General features: G+C 42.1%; 1 protein-coding gene across 1 annotated transcript in view; it reads right to left on the bottom strand.

Moving 5' to 3' along the window:
• The window catches only part of LOC126253673 (protein FAM135A), a 615,476-nt gene that overhangs the window by 66,227 nt on the left and 528,053 nt on the right, over positions 1-21,196 (bottom strand). Inside the window, exons 11-12 of the mRNA XM_049955193.1 lie at positions 11,077-12,760; positions 181-480 (exon numbers count right to left, since the gene is read on the bottom strand). Of these exons, the coding sequence (XP_049811150.1) occupies positions 181-480; positions 11,077-12,760 (1,984 nt within the window). The remainder of the gene's footprint in view (positions 1-180; positions 481-11,076; positions 12,761-21,196) is intronic.

Raw genomic sequence — 21,196 nt, forward strand, 5'->3', positions numbered from 1 at the left:
TTTCCTTTTCCATTTTCATGGCAAAATGATGTTGCGAAACAAAATTTTCCATTAACATTGCCTTTTCAATAGAGACAGTACTATAGAAACACATTATCAAGAGACGTGTTGTTCATCACGCCACAAATAGAAAACTGAGAATTAATATAACTGCACAGTTTCATTATCAGCATATATAACCTGTAAATCATCCCTGTGAAGTTCATCTGTCTTTTAAAATCTTCTTTGAATTTGATGAAGCTCAGTTCTTCATCTGCGATGGAAGAGACCAACTTCTGCCTTAAGCGTTCCTCCCCGTCCTTGGAGTAGCACTCGCACGTCCTGTCAGAGGATGGTAGGGGTGCTGGAGCCAACAGAGCTGCTGGTGCTTGAGGCAGCTGAGGTGCTGGAGTTTGCGTCGGTGTCGGTGCCGGTGCCGGCAGTGGACCGGGAAGTGATGAAGGCACTGGGCAGGAACATGGCTGATCGACAGCTGGCGCCCTGCAATATTGACACAGGCCTTACATACCAAACAAAATGTAGCTAAATCTTTTTATCTTTTTTAAACCATGTATCTCCTCCACATATTTTTCAATTGCAATTTTTATGATGAGACAGGTTACCATGAGAAGTCCTTTGTTTCCTCCAGTAGGCAATTATTTTATGGAAAAAAAAACTGAAGACATTGCTCACACGAAAAAGCATAAAAACACAAGTATTCTGAAGATATTCTAATTTTGTAGGAAAGAATGTGAATATCTTGGAGTAAAGGAGACTACTCACTAAAAAGCAGAAGCTTGACTAATCAGCACACACACTAAACCATATCCTTCTTCAGGGATTCGGTTATCTCCCATGTTCTGAAATGAGGAACATTCTACCCAAAATCCTTCCCACCCTTCCTAAATTGGAGTTCTGTAACCTATCCAACTTACATGACATCCTAGTTCCTTCCTATGCCACTCCCATTCCCAATCCTGCGTCCAGCCACCCTGATTTAGGTTTTCTGTGATTTCCCTAAATTGCTCCAGCAAATGCCAGGATCGTTCCTTTGAAAGGGCACGGCCGACTTCCTTCCCTGTCCTTCCCTAATCTGATGGGACCGATGACCTCGCTGTCTGGTCTCCTCCCCAAAACAACCCTACAACCCATTCCCAACCCCTTGCCATAGGTACCATACGACTGTTGATGTACAAGGTACAAGATCTGTCTAATCCACTCCAGTCTTGTCATAAGCTTATCCTACTCCATCACAGGCTCAACCATTTGTGAAAGCAGCCATGTCATATACCAACCCTGCTGCAAACACTGCAGAGCTTTTTACATCTGTATGACTACCAACTAGCTGTCAATAAGGATTAATGGTCACTACAAACTTGCTGCCAAGAACAAACTTGACCATTCAGTGGCCCAACATACAGCCAAGCATGACATGCCCAATTTCAATGGCTGCATGACAAACCTAGCCATCTAGATAATTGCCCCCACCAATAGCTTCTCCTAAATTCGCAGGTGTGAGTTATTCTTGCAACACATCCTTTGCTCCTGTAGTTGCCCTAGTTTCAATCTCTTGTAACCCACTGCCCTCCACCCTCCACCCAACTGCTCCCCTTATTCCATCTAATCACCCCCTCCCAATTTGCGTCACCTCCAGCGTGCGCCACTCCCCACTGGCTCTGACAACTGTGCACCACATGTCGAATCCATTCACCTGCTACCCCCTCCCACACTTTCCCAGCCGGCAAACTGACTGCCTCTCTCCTAGCTGCTAATCACCCACCCTGAACAACTCTCCCTATCTTACATCTCTCTCTTTACCTGCCCCACCCAAGAAACCCAGCCTAGTTCACTTGGCAAAATAGAGCACAGGCATTGTGTCTTCAGCTGACATCATGTAGGGACTTAGGGGTGTGTGTGTGTGTGTGTGTGTGTGTGTGTGTGTGTGTGTTTACTTGTACTCTGTCTCAAAATATGACTACGCAAATTTTCTTTTTTGTGTGTGCCCATCAACAACAATGCTTCTGCATTTTGGTGAGTGGTATTCTTTGCTACAAAAATATTCTAGTGTTACTTTTGTTCATGCAGCAGAATTCTTTTATTGAGTTCATTCATTACCTCATAAAATTATGATTTATGATGTAACTGGAGAAAGGTCACTCATTATGGGTACCAGATCTAGACATGTTGGAACAATAATATAGTGATGGTACCTTGTGTCGTACAGGCTTGTACAGTAAAATCCATATCGATTTGGAACTGTGTATGAAGAATTGCCACTACAATTTGCAAACTATACAAATTTCACATATTTTGACATGGAGAGAATAGATAGATAGATAGGAATTGTTATCTTACAATGATCGTCTGGATCAGATCAAATGAATATTCAGAATTTTGGCCTGGGAGAATGTTTAATGCAAATCGTTTTCACACAGAGCTACACAAAGGAAACTGTTTTAAATTCACTACACTAATGGCACCTGTTTTTAAGTTTAGAGTATTTTACCCAAATAGTGAATCAGCTATGTTTTTCATAGGTGCACTACAATTACAAGTGTGGCATGCTTGAATAAAATAGCTTACACTTACAAAGAGAATAAGTAAATAATAATCAATATCAATTTGGACCTTTGCATACTGATCAAATGAAATAAATGGTTTATCCAGATGTCATGTTAAGTCAGCCGTAATTTAATAGTAAGCATATTATCAAATTAGGTAAAAGTGAAATTCTGGGCACAATGTCTAGGTTTTGGAAAACCCTCTTTGAGGTCCCAAGAGACTGGAAAAATGCGCACATGACGACTCCAGTACATAAGGAAGGTAAAAGAACAGGCCCGCAAAATTACAGACCAATATCCCTAACTTCTGTTCACTGCAGAATCCTTGAACATATTCTCAGTTAGAATATAATAAACTTTCTTGGGACTGAGAAGCTTATGTCCAGGAATCAGCATGGTTTTAGAAAGCATCACTCATGCGAAACTAAGTCTGCCCTTTTCTCACACGGCATACTGAGAAAATGGATGAAGGGCAACAGACAGATTCCATATTTCTAGAGTTCTGGAAAGCATTTGACACAGTGCATCAATGCAGGCAGTTAAGGGTATGATCTTATGGAATAAGTTCACAGATATGTAAGTGGTTCAAAGACTTCTTAAATAATGAAACAGTAAATTATCCTCGATGGCGAGTGTTCATCACAGACAAGGGTACTGTCGGAAGTGCCCCAGGGAAGTGTGGTAGGACTGCTGTTGTTCTCTGTATAAAAAAATGATTGGGCTAACATGGTGGGCAGCAATCTGCGGTTGTTGGGTGATGATGCCATGGTGTATAGTAAGGTGTTGAAGTTGAGTGGCTGTAGGAAGATACAAGACAACTTTGACACAATTTCTAGTTGGTGTGATGTATGACAGCTAGCCCTAAATGTGGAAAAATGTAAGCAAATGCTGATGAATAGGAAGGACAAACCTGTAATTTTCAGATACAGTATTACTAGTGTCTTGCTTGACACAGTCAAACTGAAAATATCTGGGCATAATGTTGGAAAGCGATATGAGGTGGAATGAGCATGTGTGAACTGTAGTGGGGAAGACAAATGGTTGACTCCGCTTCATTGGGAGAATTTTAGGAAACAGTGGTTCACTGGGAGACCGCATATAGGATGCTGGTGCGACATATTCTAGAGTTCTGGGGTACTACTCGAGTGTGTGGGATCCGTACCAGGTTGGATTGAAGAAAGACATTGAAGCCATTCAAATGCAGGCTGCAAGATTTGTTACCGGGAGGTTCGAACAACACGTAAATGTTATGGAGGTGCTTTGGAAACTCAAATGAAAATCCCTGGATGGAACAAAATGTTCGTTTCAAGATACACTATTGAGAAAATTTAGAGAAGCAGCATTTGGAGCTGACTGCCAAACGATTCTACTGCCGCCAACATACATAGTGTATAAGGACCACAAAGATAAGATATGAGTAATTAGGGCTCATATGGAGTCATACAAAGAGTCATTTTTTCCTCTCTCTATTTGTGAATGGAACAGGAAAGGAAATGACAAGTAGTGCCACAGGGTACCCTCCGCCATGCGCCATATGGTAGCTTGAGCAGTATCTATGAAGATTTAGATGTAGATGTAGATGTAGATATAGAAATTTGATTGTAACTAATCTTGTTTGCAGATGGAGTGGACTTCATTCAGATAGAAGGCAACATCCATTTATTGAGCTGGTAAGGACACAGTACCAGCACCATCCAACGTAGCATCTCTGATTTCTGTGCAGCAGTCTAAAAACACTACAGGAGTCATCAAATGCAACAACTGAGTGGCTGTTAGTTCCACAAGTGACAGCGCAGTACACCCTAAAAAGGCCTATGTGTGTAACTCCTCCAATCTCCATCACTCGAGGTGTGGTATGAACGCTGAGCACTCAATCGTTATCTTATATCAGTGACTTTACATAGGTGGATACCTGACAATAACTCTACAGTTTTTATGCAATCAAAACATTGCAAACTTTTACACTCAAAGCTTAGTTGCTGAGATGGTTGATGATATCCTGATTCACAAAAACGGGAGTAAAGAAGATATTAGTGGCTACAGCCAATTGCAGTACTCGCAGTATCCAGCAAAATATTTCAATAGACCTTGGCTATCACATTAAATTCATTACCTAGGAAAAGAAAAATTTGTCATCTGTTCAGTTTGACTTCCAAGAAACGAAAACCACAGCTGATGTAATACAGGAATTCCTAGAGTTCAAGTGTTATTGACAAGAAACTACCAGCCATAGATATTTTTCTTACTCTCAAAGTCCTTTGCCAAGCTTAATCACACTAGCTTACTGCAAAAGATTTATTTCTATGAAACAAAAACTGTCACAAATTGTTCATCTAAAAACTGAGAACAATATGCCCAAATAAATGAGATCATGCCTGCAGGAATTGCCAGTCATGCACATTAGTCCATAGAAACCATAAGATATGGTATTTCATAAGGCTCAGTCTTAAGCCCCTTATTGTCCTTGCCTTAAATAAATGACCTTCCATTAAGCTTATCCACGAACAGAACCTCTTTCTTTGCTGTTGACGCCCTGATTCTCATATCAAACAAAGAAAAATCCAGGATGGAATAATGACAATATTATGAAAAGTATAGGTTTCTTCTCACCACATAGAGCAGACACTAAGTCACAGAAAGGCACAACAAAAAGACTGCTATACATTTAAGCTTTTGGCCAAAAGGCCTTCTTTTAAAGTAGAAAACACACACATATTCATACAAGCACAACTCGCACACATATGACCACTGTGTCTCTGGTCGCTGAGGCTGAATTGTGCCTAATGGGAGAAGCAATCTGTGGGTTCAGGCAGTAAGGACAAGGCTGGGGCAGGGAGATGGAAATATAGCAGGGTAGGAATGGGGGGTGGGTGGGGGGAGGTGTATTGCTGTTCGGGGGAGCGTGAAGAGGCATGGTGGGGACAGGGTAGGGCTGCTACGTGCATTCAGGATGTTTGAAGGGGCAAAGGCAAGTGGAAGAGGAGAGAAGTAGAGAAGACTTGATGGACTAGAAGGCAGTTTAGTGCTGGAAAGGGAGCAGTGAAGGGGATAAGTAGGTGAAGGACACAAACTACTGAAGGCTGAGACTAAGTGGTTTATAGGAATGTAGAGTATATTGCAGGGAGAGTTCGCACCTGCATTATTCAGAAAAGCTAATGTTGATAGGAAGGGGCCAAGTGGCACAGGATGTGAAGTAGTCATTGAAGTGAAGCACACTGTGGCCAGGAGACAGCTAGACCACCCAGTTGCTGAACATGCTGCCTAACACAATGTGCTTAAGTTCAGTGACTGCTTCAGAGCCTGCACCATCACAATCCTTCCTACCAACATCAGCTTTTCTGAGTTGCGCAGTTGGGAACCCTCCCCGAAATATATCCTAGTTGCCTTACCCCCTGGCTTCAACCTTTGCTAATCCCTGCCCTTCATCTACCTATCCCCTTCCCTGCACCTACTACAGCATTACACAGCCATCTATTCCACCAACACACCAATTAGTCTCCTCTACTTCTCTCCTTTTCCACTCCCTTCCCCATCAAAAGCCCTGACTCTACCTAGCAGTCCTACCCTGTCACCACCACATACCTCCACACTCCCATGAGCAACACTATGATTTCCCCCCCTCCTACCTTGCTATCCCTCCCCTTCCTCACTCCAGCCTCCTCCTTACCCCCACCACCAACAGACTGCTTCTCCCATCAGGTGAAGTTTCTGTACATAGTTCAGCCTCAGCGGCCAGAGACAGAGACAGAGAGAGAGAGAGAAACTGAGTTTGTTTCTACTTTAGGAAAAGACTTTTTGGTTAAAAGCTTAATTGTATATAAGTCATTTTGTTCTGCCCGTCTGGAACTTTTCCTCAATATGGTGAGTAGCAACGTACCCATTTCTTAACATTGTCATGATTCTCACAAGTAACACAAAAGAAACAGTCCAGACTGAGCTGAATGGAAGCAATGCTTAACAAAACTAATGGCTTAAATCAAACAGACCGCTCCTTAATCTCGAGAAGACAGCTGGCCTACATTTCCACTCACTCAGAACGAAACACCACTGGTTCCAACAGTATCACAAAGTGATAACCATGTTGAATTTTTGATGAAACAAATTCCTAGCAGTTCCCATTGCTGACACAAACAAATGGAAATATCACATTGGCGTGACATTACCAAACTGAGTAAAGTACGTTTTGTGAGTAGATCAATAAGAAATATAGTACATATCAGTACATGAAAGTGTAATGATCTCTTTCAGTTGTTACTCTGCTATGGAATTATTTTTATTATTATTTTTTTTTTTTGGGGGGGGGGGGGGGGGGGGGCAAGGACCATAGTCAGTAAATGTGTTTAAATTCCAAAAGAAAGCAGCCTGCACAATTCTGTTTTACAACATAAAGAAAACTGTAAACCACTGTTTAAGACAGAGTACCACATATTACTCCTCCAATGCCAATATACATTGTAACTGCAAAGTAAAACATCAGCCAACTAGACAGGATCTAAGACTGGCACCACTGTGACAAAGGTTGGTTCCCCATACAACAAAACTGTATAGCAAAAGGAATAAAAGCAAACTGTACCCTTCTGTGTGGGGTGCATCAAGTTCGCAGAATGCATTCCACACAGGAGGTCAGAATCTTCTTATGACAGGGTACAAAGATTAATTAACTACAGAAATGCATTTTACTGTTTATGGCAGTGATGCATGGTGGTTTTCTTTTTATTTGGCACCACAGTATGAATATTGTCATACAGACTGCGGTAAATAATTTTATGATACCTGATGATGATGATCAGATGATTGAAAATGATAGTTGAGGCACTGGAAGACAGTCCACCTACAAATAAAATCAATAATACAGAAATAATTGTTTCAATAAACAAGTAAGTGTGCCAATCAGAGAGAGTAAGCTTCTGAATGATTATTTTTATAGATGGTGAAGAGAGTGCCATTTGTACAATAAACAGTGCACCATAGACTCAACAGCTACAGAACTGACTGCAATTGTGAGAGAGCCCTGAGGTGTCCTTCAGTTGATAAACATCCTACAGAACAAACAATCAAGAGGGTGAGATAAAATTTTTCCAGTAAACTTTTACAAAACTATAAAGCTGTTGCCCTAATTTCAATCTTTAGTAAACTTTCTGAAAAAAATTATAACAGTAAGGATACACATGAGGGTTTCCAGCATGGTTTCAGAAGAAGGAAGAGCACAATGTCAGCAGCAGTAGAATTTATACATACGGCTCCACAAAATATTGATGAAAGAAGACGAGAAATAGTATTTTTAAATCTTTCCAGTGCTTTTGGCAGGGTGCACCATGGCATACTGGTGTTGATATGGCAAATGATTACCCCAGTGGAAATTTCTTAACTCTACTAGAAACATATCTGATGAATACGTAATAACCTGAAATCATGCATGACCATAGCAACAGCACAGGCACAAGAAGTTCCAGGATGAGAACAACAAAATTTGTAGTGCCATAGTGCTCTCAATATGGTACCAACACGTTTTACAATATATCTAAATGATCTTCCTCGTACTGATGATAATTTAACTTTTCGTCACTATATATGCTGATGATACAAGTTGTCTTTGCTGGGCAAAAGATCCAGGTAATCATAGTAAGGAAACACAAAAATTTATAGACAAAATACAAAATCATTTTGAAAGTGAAAATTTAAGGGATAACCTCTCAAAAACCAAGGTAATGTACTCTCACCCAGGTGAATCAAATCAATGATAGCTGAACAACTCAAGTCTTGTTGCAAGTTTTTCAGCACATGCATAGATAATAAAGTGACCTGGAAACAACAAGTTGATCAGTGTGTAATAAACTAACATCTAATCTATATACTCTATATGTATGGTGCCTGTTCTGTCAGATATGCCCAACAGAATGAACACACACACACACACACACACACACACACACACACACACACACACACACACACACAGGGGGTCCATTGATTGTGAACGGGCCAAATATCTCACGAAATAAGTGTCAAATGATAAAACTACAAAGAACAAACTTGTATAGCTTGAAGGGGGAAACCAGAAGGCGCTATGGTTGGCCCGCTAGATGGTGCTGCCATAGGTCAAACAGATATCAACTGCGTTTTTTTACATAGGAACCCCCATTTTTTTATTACATATTCGTGTAGTACGTAAAGAAATTTGAGTGTTTTAGTTGGACCACTTTTTTCGCTTTGTGATAGATGGCACTGTAATAGTTACAAACATATGGCTCACAATTTTAGATGGACAGTTGGTAACAGGTAGGTTTTTTAAATTAAAATACAGAGCATAGGTACGTTTGAACATTTTATTTTGGTTGTTCCAATGTGATACATGTACCTTTGCAAACTTATCATTTCTGAGAACACGTGCTGTTAGAGCCTGATTACCTGTAAATACCACATTAATACAATAAATGCTCAAAATGATGTCCGTCAACCTCAATGCATTTGGCAATAAGTGTAACAACATTCCTCTCAACAGCGAGTAGTTCGCCTTCCGTAATGATCGCACATGCATTGACAATGCGCTGGCGCATGTTGTCAGGCATTGTCGGTGGATCACGATAGCAAATATCCTTCAACTTTCCCCACAGAAAGAAATCCGGGAACGTGCTATGGTGCTTCGACGACCAATCCACCTATCGTGAAATATGCTATTCAGTACCGCTTCAACCGCACGCAAGCTATGTGCCGGACATCCATCATGTTTGAAGTACATCGCCATAAAATGTTCAAACGTACCTATGTTCTGTATTTTAATTTAAAAAACCTACTTGTTACTAACTGTTCATCTAAAATTGTGAGCCATAAGTTTGTGACTATTACAGTGCCATCTATCACAAAGGGAAAAAAGTGGTCCAACTAAAACATTCAAATTTCTTTACGTACTACACGAATATATAATAAAAAATGGGGGTTCCTATTTAAAAAAAAAAAACGCTGTTGATATCCATTTGACCTATGGCAGCGCCATCTAGCGGGCCAACCATAGCGCCATCTGGTTTCCCCCTTCAAGCTAGACGAGTTTTGTTCTTTGTAGTTTTTTCGTTTGATGCTTACTTCATGAGATATTTGGCCCGGTCACTATCAATGGACCACCCGGTATTTATTCTGTGGTTGTGCACAAGGTCCAAACCACTTGCGGGAATTACAGGAAATGCAGCTAAGAAATGAATTAAGCGGACAGGAACACTAGTCAATAATGTGTATGAGTTGGGAAGTTGGGTCAGATGGAAAGACTGGCCTTGGCAGCGAGAGACAGTGGTCATGTGTCGGTGCAAGTTGCATTTGCGTGAATGTGTGTGTGTGTATGTTATCTAATTCAGAAAATGGCCTTATGGCTGAAAGCTTATCTGTCTAGCAGTCTTTTTTTTTTTTTAGCCTGAATGCAGCTCAACGTCTCCACTATTTGATGAGTAGAAATCTATCTTTTTCATTACATTGTTAGAATTATATGTAAAATATTATATGTTAAAATCATGCATGTTTTGTTACATTCTGGAAGCAAATTTATTTATTTTTCCAGTAGGTCTTGGTGATTCTGAAATGAAATTTTCTCAAAGTGCTAAAGATACAAATCAGATAAACTTATATCATAAAAAATAACAATGCCCAGAAACTAAGGCCACCATAACCAATGTGCCATCATAAACATTAATACGTTAGTTGGATGCTTTAATTACTTATAGAAAATGTAAGAAATAAAGATGTCATTTTAGATTAGACTGCTATGTTTACTTACATTGACTGTAAATAGATAATAAACCCAAAACGCTATCTAAATATTGATTGTAATTCACAACAAAATCACTTTAAGAAGACTCATGTTCATTTACATTACACCAAGCAGTAACACTAGTTCAATGATACTTCATTGCCAATAGATACTACATCTACTGAAAATATTTTGGGGATTAATGTGTTCCTCTGGTATAGATGCAAAAGTAAACAGGAAGAAAGTAGATGATTCGAAAGTCAGCTGAGAAAGCCCAAGCAACATTGTTAACTTGGAAATGAATAAGTAACAAATTTTAGCACTGTAAAGGTAAATGAGAAATAAATTTGTATTTGAAAAGTAAGAAAGTATGAAACACCTATACAAACAACTTGAGAGCAATTAGTAACAGACTGGCACCACACTGTACATAAATACGACCTCAAAGGTGAATAAGGCTGACAGTGAAAAAATAATGAGGGACAGACATGTACCACTCGAAAGCAACTGGCAGCATTATTTTAGTAACTTACTATTTTTGCCCTGATCAGTGAAGTAATAATTTGTGTATCAACATTTCGGCACTTTCAGTCTGTCGTAAGTACTTAGAATTATATAATAGATGTGAGTTATTCATCTAAGTTCATTTACCTTCTTCTGGTGTTACTGTTTGCCCCAACTTCAAAGGCTGAAACCACATACACTTTGTTTTTAGACAAGTACTTACCATTCCAAAACACACATCTTCCCAATTATATAATCAAGAAAACAACAATTTTGTCATAAGTAAACAACACTTACTTTGGAGACGGTGTTTTTTTGCTTGCTATTGGTTCTACTTTTGAGGATGCACTTTGAGCTTGGGACTGTATCTCTCTCTCTTTCACTAATTTGTCTTTCTTAGTTTCTTTTTCACTCAAAATCCGCACATTTGGTTCTAAGGATTTCTTTTCAACTTCTTTCACACTTTCATACACATGATACAGAAGATTGTCAATTGGCAGTGGGGGTGAGGTCTTTGGCTTGATCCTCGTAATAGAGGGAACAGGTCGTGGAGGAGGAGGAGGCGGAGGATCTCTGAAAGGTTCTGGTGGAGGAGGATCATCCCGGAACTGTTTTGGTGGAGGCAATCTGAGCTCTTCGTAAGGATGTTCCACTGAGGGCGGTTTGGAATCTAAAGGCTCTGCCAGCTCCTGCAATCTGGCACGCAGCTGATCACCGTTCACTACTCGATGTTGCTTGCTAGACAAACGACGTTCTATACAAATTTTAGGAACAAAATCACTTCCTTCTGGACTCAACTGACCACTGGAAGTATCACCAGATGTTCTTCCACTAGAGTTAGACACCCATCCACTCTGTTCAGATGTTATGTCAGAAAGAGAAGAGGAGGGAGGTGAGGACAGAGAAGGGCACAAAGGTGATTTTCCCGGGGAACGAGGTTTCGGTCTCACACTTGCTGGAACTGGCTCGACTAAACTCGACTCTACAGAAATCAAGGCCGGATCTGCTGAACTGTACAATCCCACTTCTATCTTGCTGAGCTCTGTAGGTCCTGCAGGAGTCCGTGACAACTTCTCCGATTCCGACGGGGTGTCTTTCGGAGGAGATATCGTCGGTGGAAGGGGTCCCGCTAAATCGGGCATCGAGCCACCGGTACTGGCCGTGAACCGCAGAGGCTCGATGTCATCAGGAATCCTCTGATCACGTTGCGACACTGCGACACTCGGAACTGACGGCGTACTTCTCGACTGCTTCATTGTTAGGTCTGTGGTTTCACTGAGATTAAAAGGCACGCTTGCACTCTGCTCCAACCTCTTAAACGCACTGTTGGCAACCGAATCACCAGACTCTGTGGAGGGAGAAGTACCAACCACTTCTGTGTCAGCCACTTTAAGTTCTAAGCGGAGATTATTTTTCAGTTTTTCTTTAAGACCGTGGCCCGGAGGGAGTGGCAATGTCGCAGGCATCGGAGGAGGGACAGTCGGTGCAGTAGATCGCCCCGCACCTACCGCCGGTAACTCCAAGCAGTCGACACTTCTCTCGCGCCGTATCTGTGTGGACGAGGACCGTGTTACACCGAGAATGTGAGGAACACCCAGAGAAGGATTGGGAGCAGATGAAGAAGTGGTCGGCAGTGCAGTAGATGTGTCAGCGGCTGTCCACCTTCCGACTGCCACTCGCCGTGTTGCGGCATTTGGCACCAGTTTCGGTTGTGACGGAATGGGGCATACAGATACCACGGGTTGAGGCACTGTTGTTGTACCAGTTGTCTTCAGTTGGTCCAACGACTTGCTGTGTCGTGTCGGCAAAGCTGCTCTGGTACCGGGCAGCCCTTCACTGTCAGACGCCCCACGGTGTGATGGAAGTGTTCCCCCAGAAGTTGCTACAGAGGTCGGCATCTGCCGACCCCTGTGTGGTCCCAGTGTTAGAGTGGCCTTCAGGACATCACAAGCTAGCTGCTGCTCACTAACACCTAGCAGACCTAAGAAAATGTTCGATATTAGTTTTAAAACAGAAATGGCAGATAATGTCAATAGCAGAAGGAAAATAAAATGAAATACTCATGTTTAAAAACATCTGCTTGAAGAAAACAACATATCCTTGAGACTTTTCACTATATTGCCTTTACCTCAGTAGATACACGTTGTGTTAACAAAAATCCTGACATAACCCACAATGATGAGTCACTTCTATGCTTATTATAACAGGCATTCAATAATAATGTTTATGAACAACATTAACAAAATATGTAAAAACAGCTATTGTAGCATTTCATCAACTGCATACAGCCACAATGGAAAATGTGCGTTTTAGCCACAGTGAGGCCAGCTGCAGCCCAGTACGCATGGGCCGCATCCACTGTCGCAATGATGCAGCATCAGAAAGAAGGCTAGCCCGTTATGCGTAGCTCAGGAACTTTCACAGTACTTATGTAATTGATGCTGGAACTTAAGTGATTGTACTTGATATAAAAAGTAACAGTCCAAAACACAATTTATTTATATTCTACTGGAGACAGAAACTGAACCCAATGACTCGAGTAGAATGTAAATAAATTGGAATTTGGACAGTTGTTTTTTATTTTTATATCAAATTGTCACTGGCATAGCACTAAAACGACGATTATTTTACCTCTCACAAACAAATGAATAAAGAGTCTAAAAGTCATGTGAAAAAAAAAGAGAAAGAGAAAGAGAGAGAGAGAGAGAGAGAGAGAGAGAGAGAAACAAATGTGAGCCCTCGGTCACAATTTTTAGACTTATTAACCAGGTTTCAACACTACTAAGAGTGCCTTCATCATAATTAAAACATTTAAAGTGGCCTATGATTACAAATTTATGGTACATTTTTTTATATGAAAGTGTAAGTACTGACTAACAATACAAGATAGAGACAGTACTTATGTGTCACGTATAAAATAAATGACAGGCCAGAAGGGCTTTAGTCACAATTTTTTTTAAAAAGAATGCATGAAGGTGAGCAACTCTAGGCTGCTCGTACCTGCACAAAATTCTAGCTTTTGCAACCAACGGTTGCCTCGTCAGGAAAGAGAGTGAAAGATGAAAGGATGTGGGTTTTAAGGGAGAGGGTAAGGAGTCATTCCAATCCCAGGAGGGGAAAGACTTACCTTGGGGGAAAAAAGGACAGGTATACACTTGCACACCCACACATATCCATCCGCACATACACAGACACATAGGTGTCTGTGTATATTCCACGTAGGAAAAATATATCCAAAAACAAAGATGATGTGACTTACCAAATGAAAGTGCTGGCAGGTCGACAGACACACAAACATACACACAAAATTCAAGCTTTTGCAACAAACTGTTGCCTCATCAGGAAAGAGGGAAGGAGAGGGAAAGACGAAAGGATGTGGGTTCTAAGCGAGAGGGTAAGGAGTCATTCCAATCCCGGGAGCGGAAAGACTTACCTTAGGTGGAAAAAAGGATGGGTATACACTCGCACACACACACATATCCATCCACACATATACAGACACAAGCACACATATTTAAAGACAAAGAGTTTGGGCAGAGATGTCAGTCGAGGCAGAAGTGCAGAGGCAAAGATGTTGTTGAATGACAGGTGAGGTATGAGTGGCGGCAACTTGAAATTAGCAGAGATTGAGGCCTGGTGGATAACGGGAAGAGAGGATATATTGAAGAGCAAGTTCCCATCTCCGGAGTTCGGATAGGTTGGTGTTAGTGGGAAGTATCCAGATAACCCGGACGGTATAACACTGTGCCAAGATGTGCTGGCCGTGCACCAAGGCATGTTTAGCCACAGGGTGATCCTCATTACCAACAAACACTGTCTGCCTGTGTCCATTCATGCGAATGGACAGTTTGTTGCTGGTCATTCCCACATAGCATGCATCACAGTGTAGGCAGATCAGTTGGTAAATCACGTGGGTGCTTTCACACGTGGCTCTGCCTTTGATCGTGTACATCTTCCAGGTTACAGGACTGGAGTAGGTGGTGGTGGGAGGGTGCATGGGACAGGTTTTACACCAGGGGCGGTTACAAGGGTAGGAGCCAGAGGGTAGGGAAGGTGGTTTGGGGATTTCATAGGGATGAACTACGAGGTTACGAAGGTTAGGTGGACGGCGAAAAGACACTCTTGGTGGAGTGGGGAGGATTTCATGAAGGATGGATCTCATTTCAGGGCAGGATTTGAGGAAGTCGTATCCCTGCTGGAGAGCCACATTCAGAATCTGATCCAGTCCCAGAAAGTATCCTGTCACAAGTGGGGCACTTTTGTGGTTCTTCTGTGGGAGGTTCTGGATTTGAGAGGATGAGGAAGTGGCTCTGGTTATTTGCTTCTGTACCGGGTCGGGAGGGTAGTTGCGGGATGCGAAAGCTGTTGTCAGGTTGTTGGTGTAATGCTTCAGGGATTCCAGACTGGAGCAGATTCGTTTGCCACGAAGACCTAGGCTGTAGGGAAGGGACCGTTTGATGTGGAATGGGTGGCAGCTGTCGTAATGGAGGTACTGTTGCTTGTTGGTGGGTTTGATGTGGACGGACGTGTGAAGCTGGCCATTGGACAGGTGGAGGTCAACATCAAGGAAAGTGGCATGGGATTTGGAGTAGGACCAGGTGAATCTGATGGAACCAAAGGAGTTGAGGTTGGAGAGGAAATTCTGGAGTTCTTCTTCACTGTGAGTCCAGATCATGAAGATGTCATCAATAAATCTGTACCAAACTTTGGGTTGGCAGGCCTGGGTAACCAAGAAGGCTTCCTCTAAGCGACCCATGAATAGGTTGGCGTACGAAGGGGCCATCCTGGTACCCATGGCTGTTCCCTTTAATTGTTGGTATGTCTGGTCTTCAAAAGTGAAGAAGTTGTGGGTCAGGATGAAGCTGGCTAAGGTAATGAGGAAAGAGGTTTTAGGTAGGGTGGCAGGTGATCGACGTGAAAGGAAGTGCTCCATCGCAGTGAGGCCCTGGACGTGCGGGATATTTGTGTATAAGGAAGTGGCATCAATGGTTACAAGGATGGTTTCTGGGGGGTAACGGATTGGGTAAGGATTCCAGGCATTCGAGAAAGTGGTTGGTGTCTGATGAAGGATGGGAGACTGCATGTAATGGGTTGAAGGTGTTGATCTACGTAGGCAGAGATACGTTCTGTGGGGGCTTGGTAACCAGCTACAATGGGGCAGCCGGGATGATTGGGTTTGTGAATTTTAGGAAGAAGGTAGATGGTAGGGGTGCGGGGTGTCGGTGGGGTCAGGAGGTTGATGGAGTCAGGTGAAAGGTTTTGCAGGGGGCCTAAGGTTCTGAGGATTCCTTGAAGCTCCGCCTGGACATCGGGAATGGGGTTACCTTGGCAAACTTTGTATGTGGTGTTGTCTGAAAGCTGACGCAGTCCCTCAGCCACATACTCCCGACGATCAAGTACCACGGTAGTGGAACCCTTGTCCGCCGGAAGAATGACGATGGACCGGTCAGCCTTCAGATCACGGATAGCCTGGGCTTCAGCAGTGGTGATGTTGGGAGTAGGATTAAGGTTTTTTAAGAAGGATTGAGAGGCAAGGCTGGAAGTCAGAAATTCCCGGAAGGTTTGGAGAGGGTGATTTTGAGGAAGAGGAGGTGGATCCCGCTGTGATGGAGGACGGAACTGTTCCAGGCAGGGTTCAATTTGGACAGTGTCTTGGAGAGTTGGAGCATTAGGGGTAGGATTAGGATCATTTTTCTTCGTGGCAAAGTGATACTTCCAGCAGAGAGTACGAGTGTAGGACAGTAAATCTTTGACGAGGGCTGTTTGGTTGAATCTGGGAGTGGGGCTGAAGGTGAGGCCTTTGGATAAGACAGAGGTTTCGGATTGTGAGAGAGGTTTGGAGGAAAGGTTAACTACTGAATTAGGGTGTTGTGGTTCCAGGTTGTGTTGATTGGAATTTTGAGGTTTTGGAGGGAGTGGAGCTGGAAGTGGGAGGTTGAGTAGATGGGAGAGACTGGGTTTGTGTGCAATGAGAGGAGGTTGAGGTTTGCTGGAAAGGTTGTGAAGGGTGAGTGAGTTGCCTTTCCGGAGGTGGGAAACCAGGAGATTGGATAGTTTTTTGAGGTGAAGGGTGGCATGCTGTTCTAATTTGCGGTTGGCCTGTAGGAGGATGCTCTGAATAGCCGGTGTGGATGTGGGAGAGGAAAGATTGAGGACTTTTATTAAGGATAGGAGTTGACGGGTGTGTTCATTGGCTGAGTTGATGTGTAGGTGAAGGATTAGGTGGGTGAGGGCAATGGATTGTTCAGTTTGGAACTGGTATAGGGACTGATGGAAAGAAGAGTTGCAACCAGAGATGGGAACTTTAAGTGTGAGGCCTTTGGGGATTATGCCAAATGTCAGACAAGCCTGAGAAAATAAAATATGCGAGCGTAATCTGGCTAGGGTGAAGGCATGTTTGCAGAGGGAATGTAAATAAAACTTAATGGGGTCGTTGTGGGGGTGTTGTGAGGGTGACATGGTATTAGAAGGTGGAAAGTTTAACATGAGGTTGAAATGAAAATGAAAGATAAAAATATATGGGGAGAGATAAAGATGAACTAGAAAGCAACTGGAGATCTGGTATGAAAAAAGGCGAAAAAGTGTTGGTTAAGTTGATCCTGTGGTGAACTTGGGTTGATAGACAGCAATGTGCATAAAGGTTAGGTGGTTGTGTTGCCGCTAAAACACGTTAAAGGACGGAGAAATTCGGGAAAATTTCGAAAAAACGTATTAAAAGGAGTGGTGAAAGATTACGAAAATGGGGCTAACAATTGTCTGACGAAGAAATAATGACGTTAAAACCTGTGGGGAGCGGCTAAAATGATCAGTGATGTGCGAAAAACTGAAGTGGAAATAAAGTGAAAGTTATTAGAACTAGCCAAAATGGTTGTTTAATACGTGAAAGCAGCTGTTATTGAACTAGAAACCGTGGATTTTATAGCAGCGGTAGTGTTGAAAGCGGAAAATTAAATTTTTTTGGTTATGGTTTGGGAGTGGGTTACATATTATTGAGTATATACAGGCGGGATAAAATTGTATAGTTGATTACGGTAAAAAGGGGAAGGTGAATACAAAGTGAGACTACTGGTAAAAACAGAAAGAGAAAATAAAGAGAAAAAGACGACAGGAAAGATTTCGAAATGCAACAGCGACAATAACAAACTTAATTGTTGGGTTCAAATTAATGATATGGTTATAATAGAGGGAAACATTCCACGTAGGAAAAATATATCCAAAAACAAAGATGATGTGACTTACCAAATGAAAGTGCTGGCAGGTCGACAGACACACAAATGAACACAAACATACACACAAAATTCAAGCTTTTGCAACAAACTGTTGCCTCATCAGGAAAGAGGGAAGGAGAGGGAAAGACGAAAGGATGTGGGTTTTAAGCGAGAGGGTAAGGAGTCATTCCAATCCCGGGAGCGGAAAGACTTACCTTAGGGGGAAAAAAGGATGGGTATACACTCGCACACACACACACATATCCATCCACACATATACAGACACAAGCACACATATTTAAAGACAAAGAGTTTGGGCAGAGATGTCAGTCGAGGCAGAAGTGCAGAGGCAAAGATGTTGTTGAATGACAGGTGAGGTATGAATGGCGGCAACTTGAAATTAGCGGAGATTGAGGCCTGGTGGATAACGGGAAGAGAGGATATATTGAAGAGCAAGTTCCCATCTCCGGAGTTCGGATAGGTTGGTGTTAGTGGGAAGTATCCAGATAACCCGGACGGTGTAACACTGCACCAAGATGTGCTGGCCGTGCACCAAGGCATATTTAGCCACAGGGTGATCCTCATTACCAACAAACACTGTCTGCCTGTGTCCATTCATGCGAATGGACAGTTTGTTGCTGGTCATTCCCACATAGCATGCATCACAGTGCAGGCAGGTCAGTTGGTAGATCACGTGGGTGCTTTCACACGTGGCTCTGCCTTTGATCGTGTACACCTTCCGGGTTACAGGACTGGAGTAGGTGGTGGTGGGAGGGTGCATGGGACAGGTTTTACACCGGGGGCGGTTACAAGGGTAGGAGCCAGAGGGTAGGGAAGGTGGTTTGGGGATTTCATAGGGATGAACTACGAGGTTACGAAGGTTAGGTGGACGGCGAAAAGACACTCTTGGTGGAGTGGGGAGGATTTCATGAAGGATGGATCTCATTTCAGGGCAGGATTTGAGGAAGTCGTATCCCTGCTGGAGAGCCACATTCAGAATCTGATCCAGTCCCGGAAAGTATCCTGTCACAAGTGGGGCACTTTTGTGGTTCTTCTGTGGGAGGTTCTGGGTTTGAGAGGATGAGGAAGTGGCTCTGGTTATTTGCTTCTGTACCAGGTCGGGAGGGTAGTTGCGGGATGCGAAAGCTGTTGTCAGGTTGTTGGTGTAATGCTTCAGGGATTCCGGACTGGAGCAGATTCATTTGCCACGAAGACCTAGGCTGTAGGGAAGGGACCGTTTGATGTGGAATGGGTGGCAGCTGTCGTAATGGAGGTACTGTTGCTTGTTGGTGGGTTTGATGTGGATGGACGTGAGAAGCTGGCCATTGGACAGGTGGAGGTCAACATCAAGGAAAGTGGCATGGGATTTGGAGTAGGACCAGGTGAATCTGATTATATATATATATAATTTTTAATTTGTGACTAAAGCCCTTCTGGCCTGTTACGTATTTTATACATGACATGTAAGTACTGTCTCCTTCTTGTAATGTTAGTCAGTACTTACACGTTCATATAAAAAATATTTTCCCACAAATTTACAATAATGTTATAGGACACTTTAAACGTTTAAATTCTGATGAAGGCACTCTTAGTAGTGTTGAAACCTGGTTAATAAGACTAAAAATTGTGACCGAGGGCTCATTTGTTTCAATTTTAATTTATGAATGGTCACTAAACCAAGCAGTGATGTTTAAAAATTTGTGAATCACCAAACATTTCCGCCTCGACTGACATCTCTGCCCAACCTCTTTGCATTTACATATGTCTGCCTGTGTCTGTATATGTGCGGATGGATATGTGCGGATGGATATGGAAGTGTGTGTGTGTGTGTGTGTGTGTGTGTGTGTGTGTGTGTGTGTGTGTGTGTGTGTGTGTGTGCGCGCGCGCGAGCGAGCAAGTGTATACCTGTCCTTTTTTCCCCCCTAAGGTAAGTCTTTCCACTCCCGGGATTGAAATGACTCCTAACCCTCTCCCTTAAAACCCACATCCTTTCGTCTTTCCCTCTTCTTCCCTCTTTCCTGATGAAGCAACCTTGGGTTGCGAAAGCTTGAAATATGTGTGTGTGGGTGTTTGTGTGCTTTTTATTGTCTCCTATCAACGTACCAACACTTTCGTTTGGTAAGTTACAGCATCTTTGTTTTTAGTTACATATATATGGATTTCACAGCTGTGGTGAAACATGTTTGGATGATACACAAAACAACTATTTGTTTACTTCCAAAAAGACAGATCCATCCTTAATTCATCATTACTTTTCTGCAAGTATGGGAACTGAGATCAAAATTCCAATATGACAGATAAGTCATTATTTTCCAATTAAATGTCTACACAAAAGTAACATTACAATTAGTTTATAATTTATAGAAAACACAAATATTGAGAAGTTACTGCATGCTTAAACACATACTCGTCCTGCAAATAGGCAAAGTAAAGAGAGCAATACACATTATGAGAAAAATAATGGATGTAAGGCGAGCTCAATTAAAATGATTTTCACATGGAAAGCTGCAGTGAGCAATAAACAATAAATGGGTTACCAAGCAGAACATTTCTTCTATGTCACAGGATGTATGCATTTTAGAATGGGAGGAGTGGAGGAAACATGGCTTTAAAGTACACACACAGAGTGAAAAGTTTCATTCATGCAATTAAAGACACAGACACTAAATGTTATGTACAGAAAATAATATCGAAAACATGTAGTCTGTCATTCCACATTTACATCTGAAACCAGTACATAAATTTAACCATTAATCTTCGTAAAATTTGCATCAGTTGTCACATTTTCCTGATGAATGAAATCTTTTAAGTTCCATGCTGTGCATGGTTTTCCTGCATACACCCTTACTTTCAGATGCCCCCAAAATGAAAATTCACAAACCAACAATTCAGGCAAAAATGGGAGCCACAAACAATGGTGGACACGGGAGATTCTGCATTGGAGGAATATGTGTTTCATTGTTTCCAACTGTGTTCTTGTTGGAAAAACTGTTTTCTCAGCTTACTGAAACCATATACTGACAGGGAAAAATCTTAACTTACTAATTTTAAATGAACAAAATGTCAGGCCCTGAACTTTTTCTTTCCACAGACTGTTAAATTTTCAAGCAATCACATTTCATTTTTCTTGTCATTTAATAACTGCACACACAACTTATGTCTGACTTCTGATCTGTAGTGTACAAAAAATTTACTTTTCTTAAATGACC

This window comes from Schistocerca nitens, chromosome 4 (assembly GCF_023898315.1).
Source record: "Schistocerca nitens isolate TAMUIC-IGC-003100 chromosome 4, iqSchNite1.1, whole genome shotgun sequence".
NCBI lineage: Eukaryota > Metazoa > Arthropoda > Insecta > Orthoptera > Acrididae > Schistocerca > Schistocerca nitens.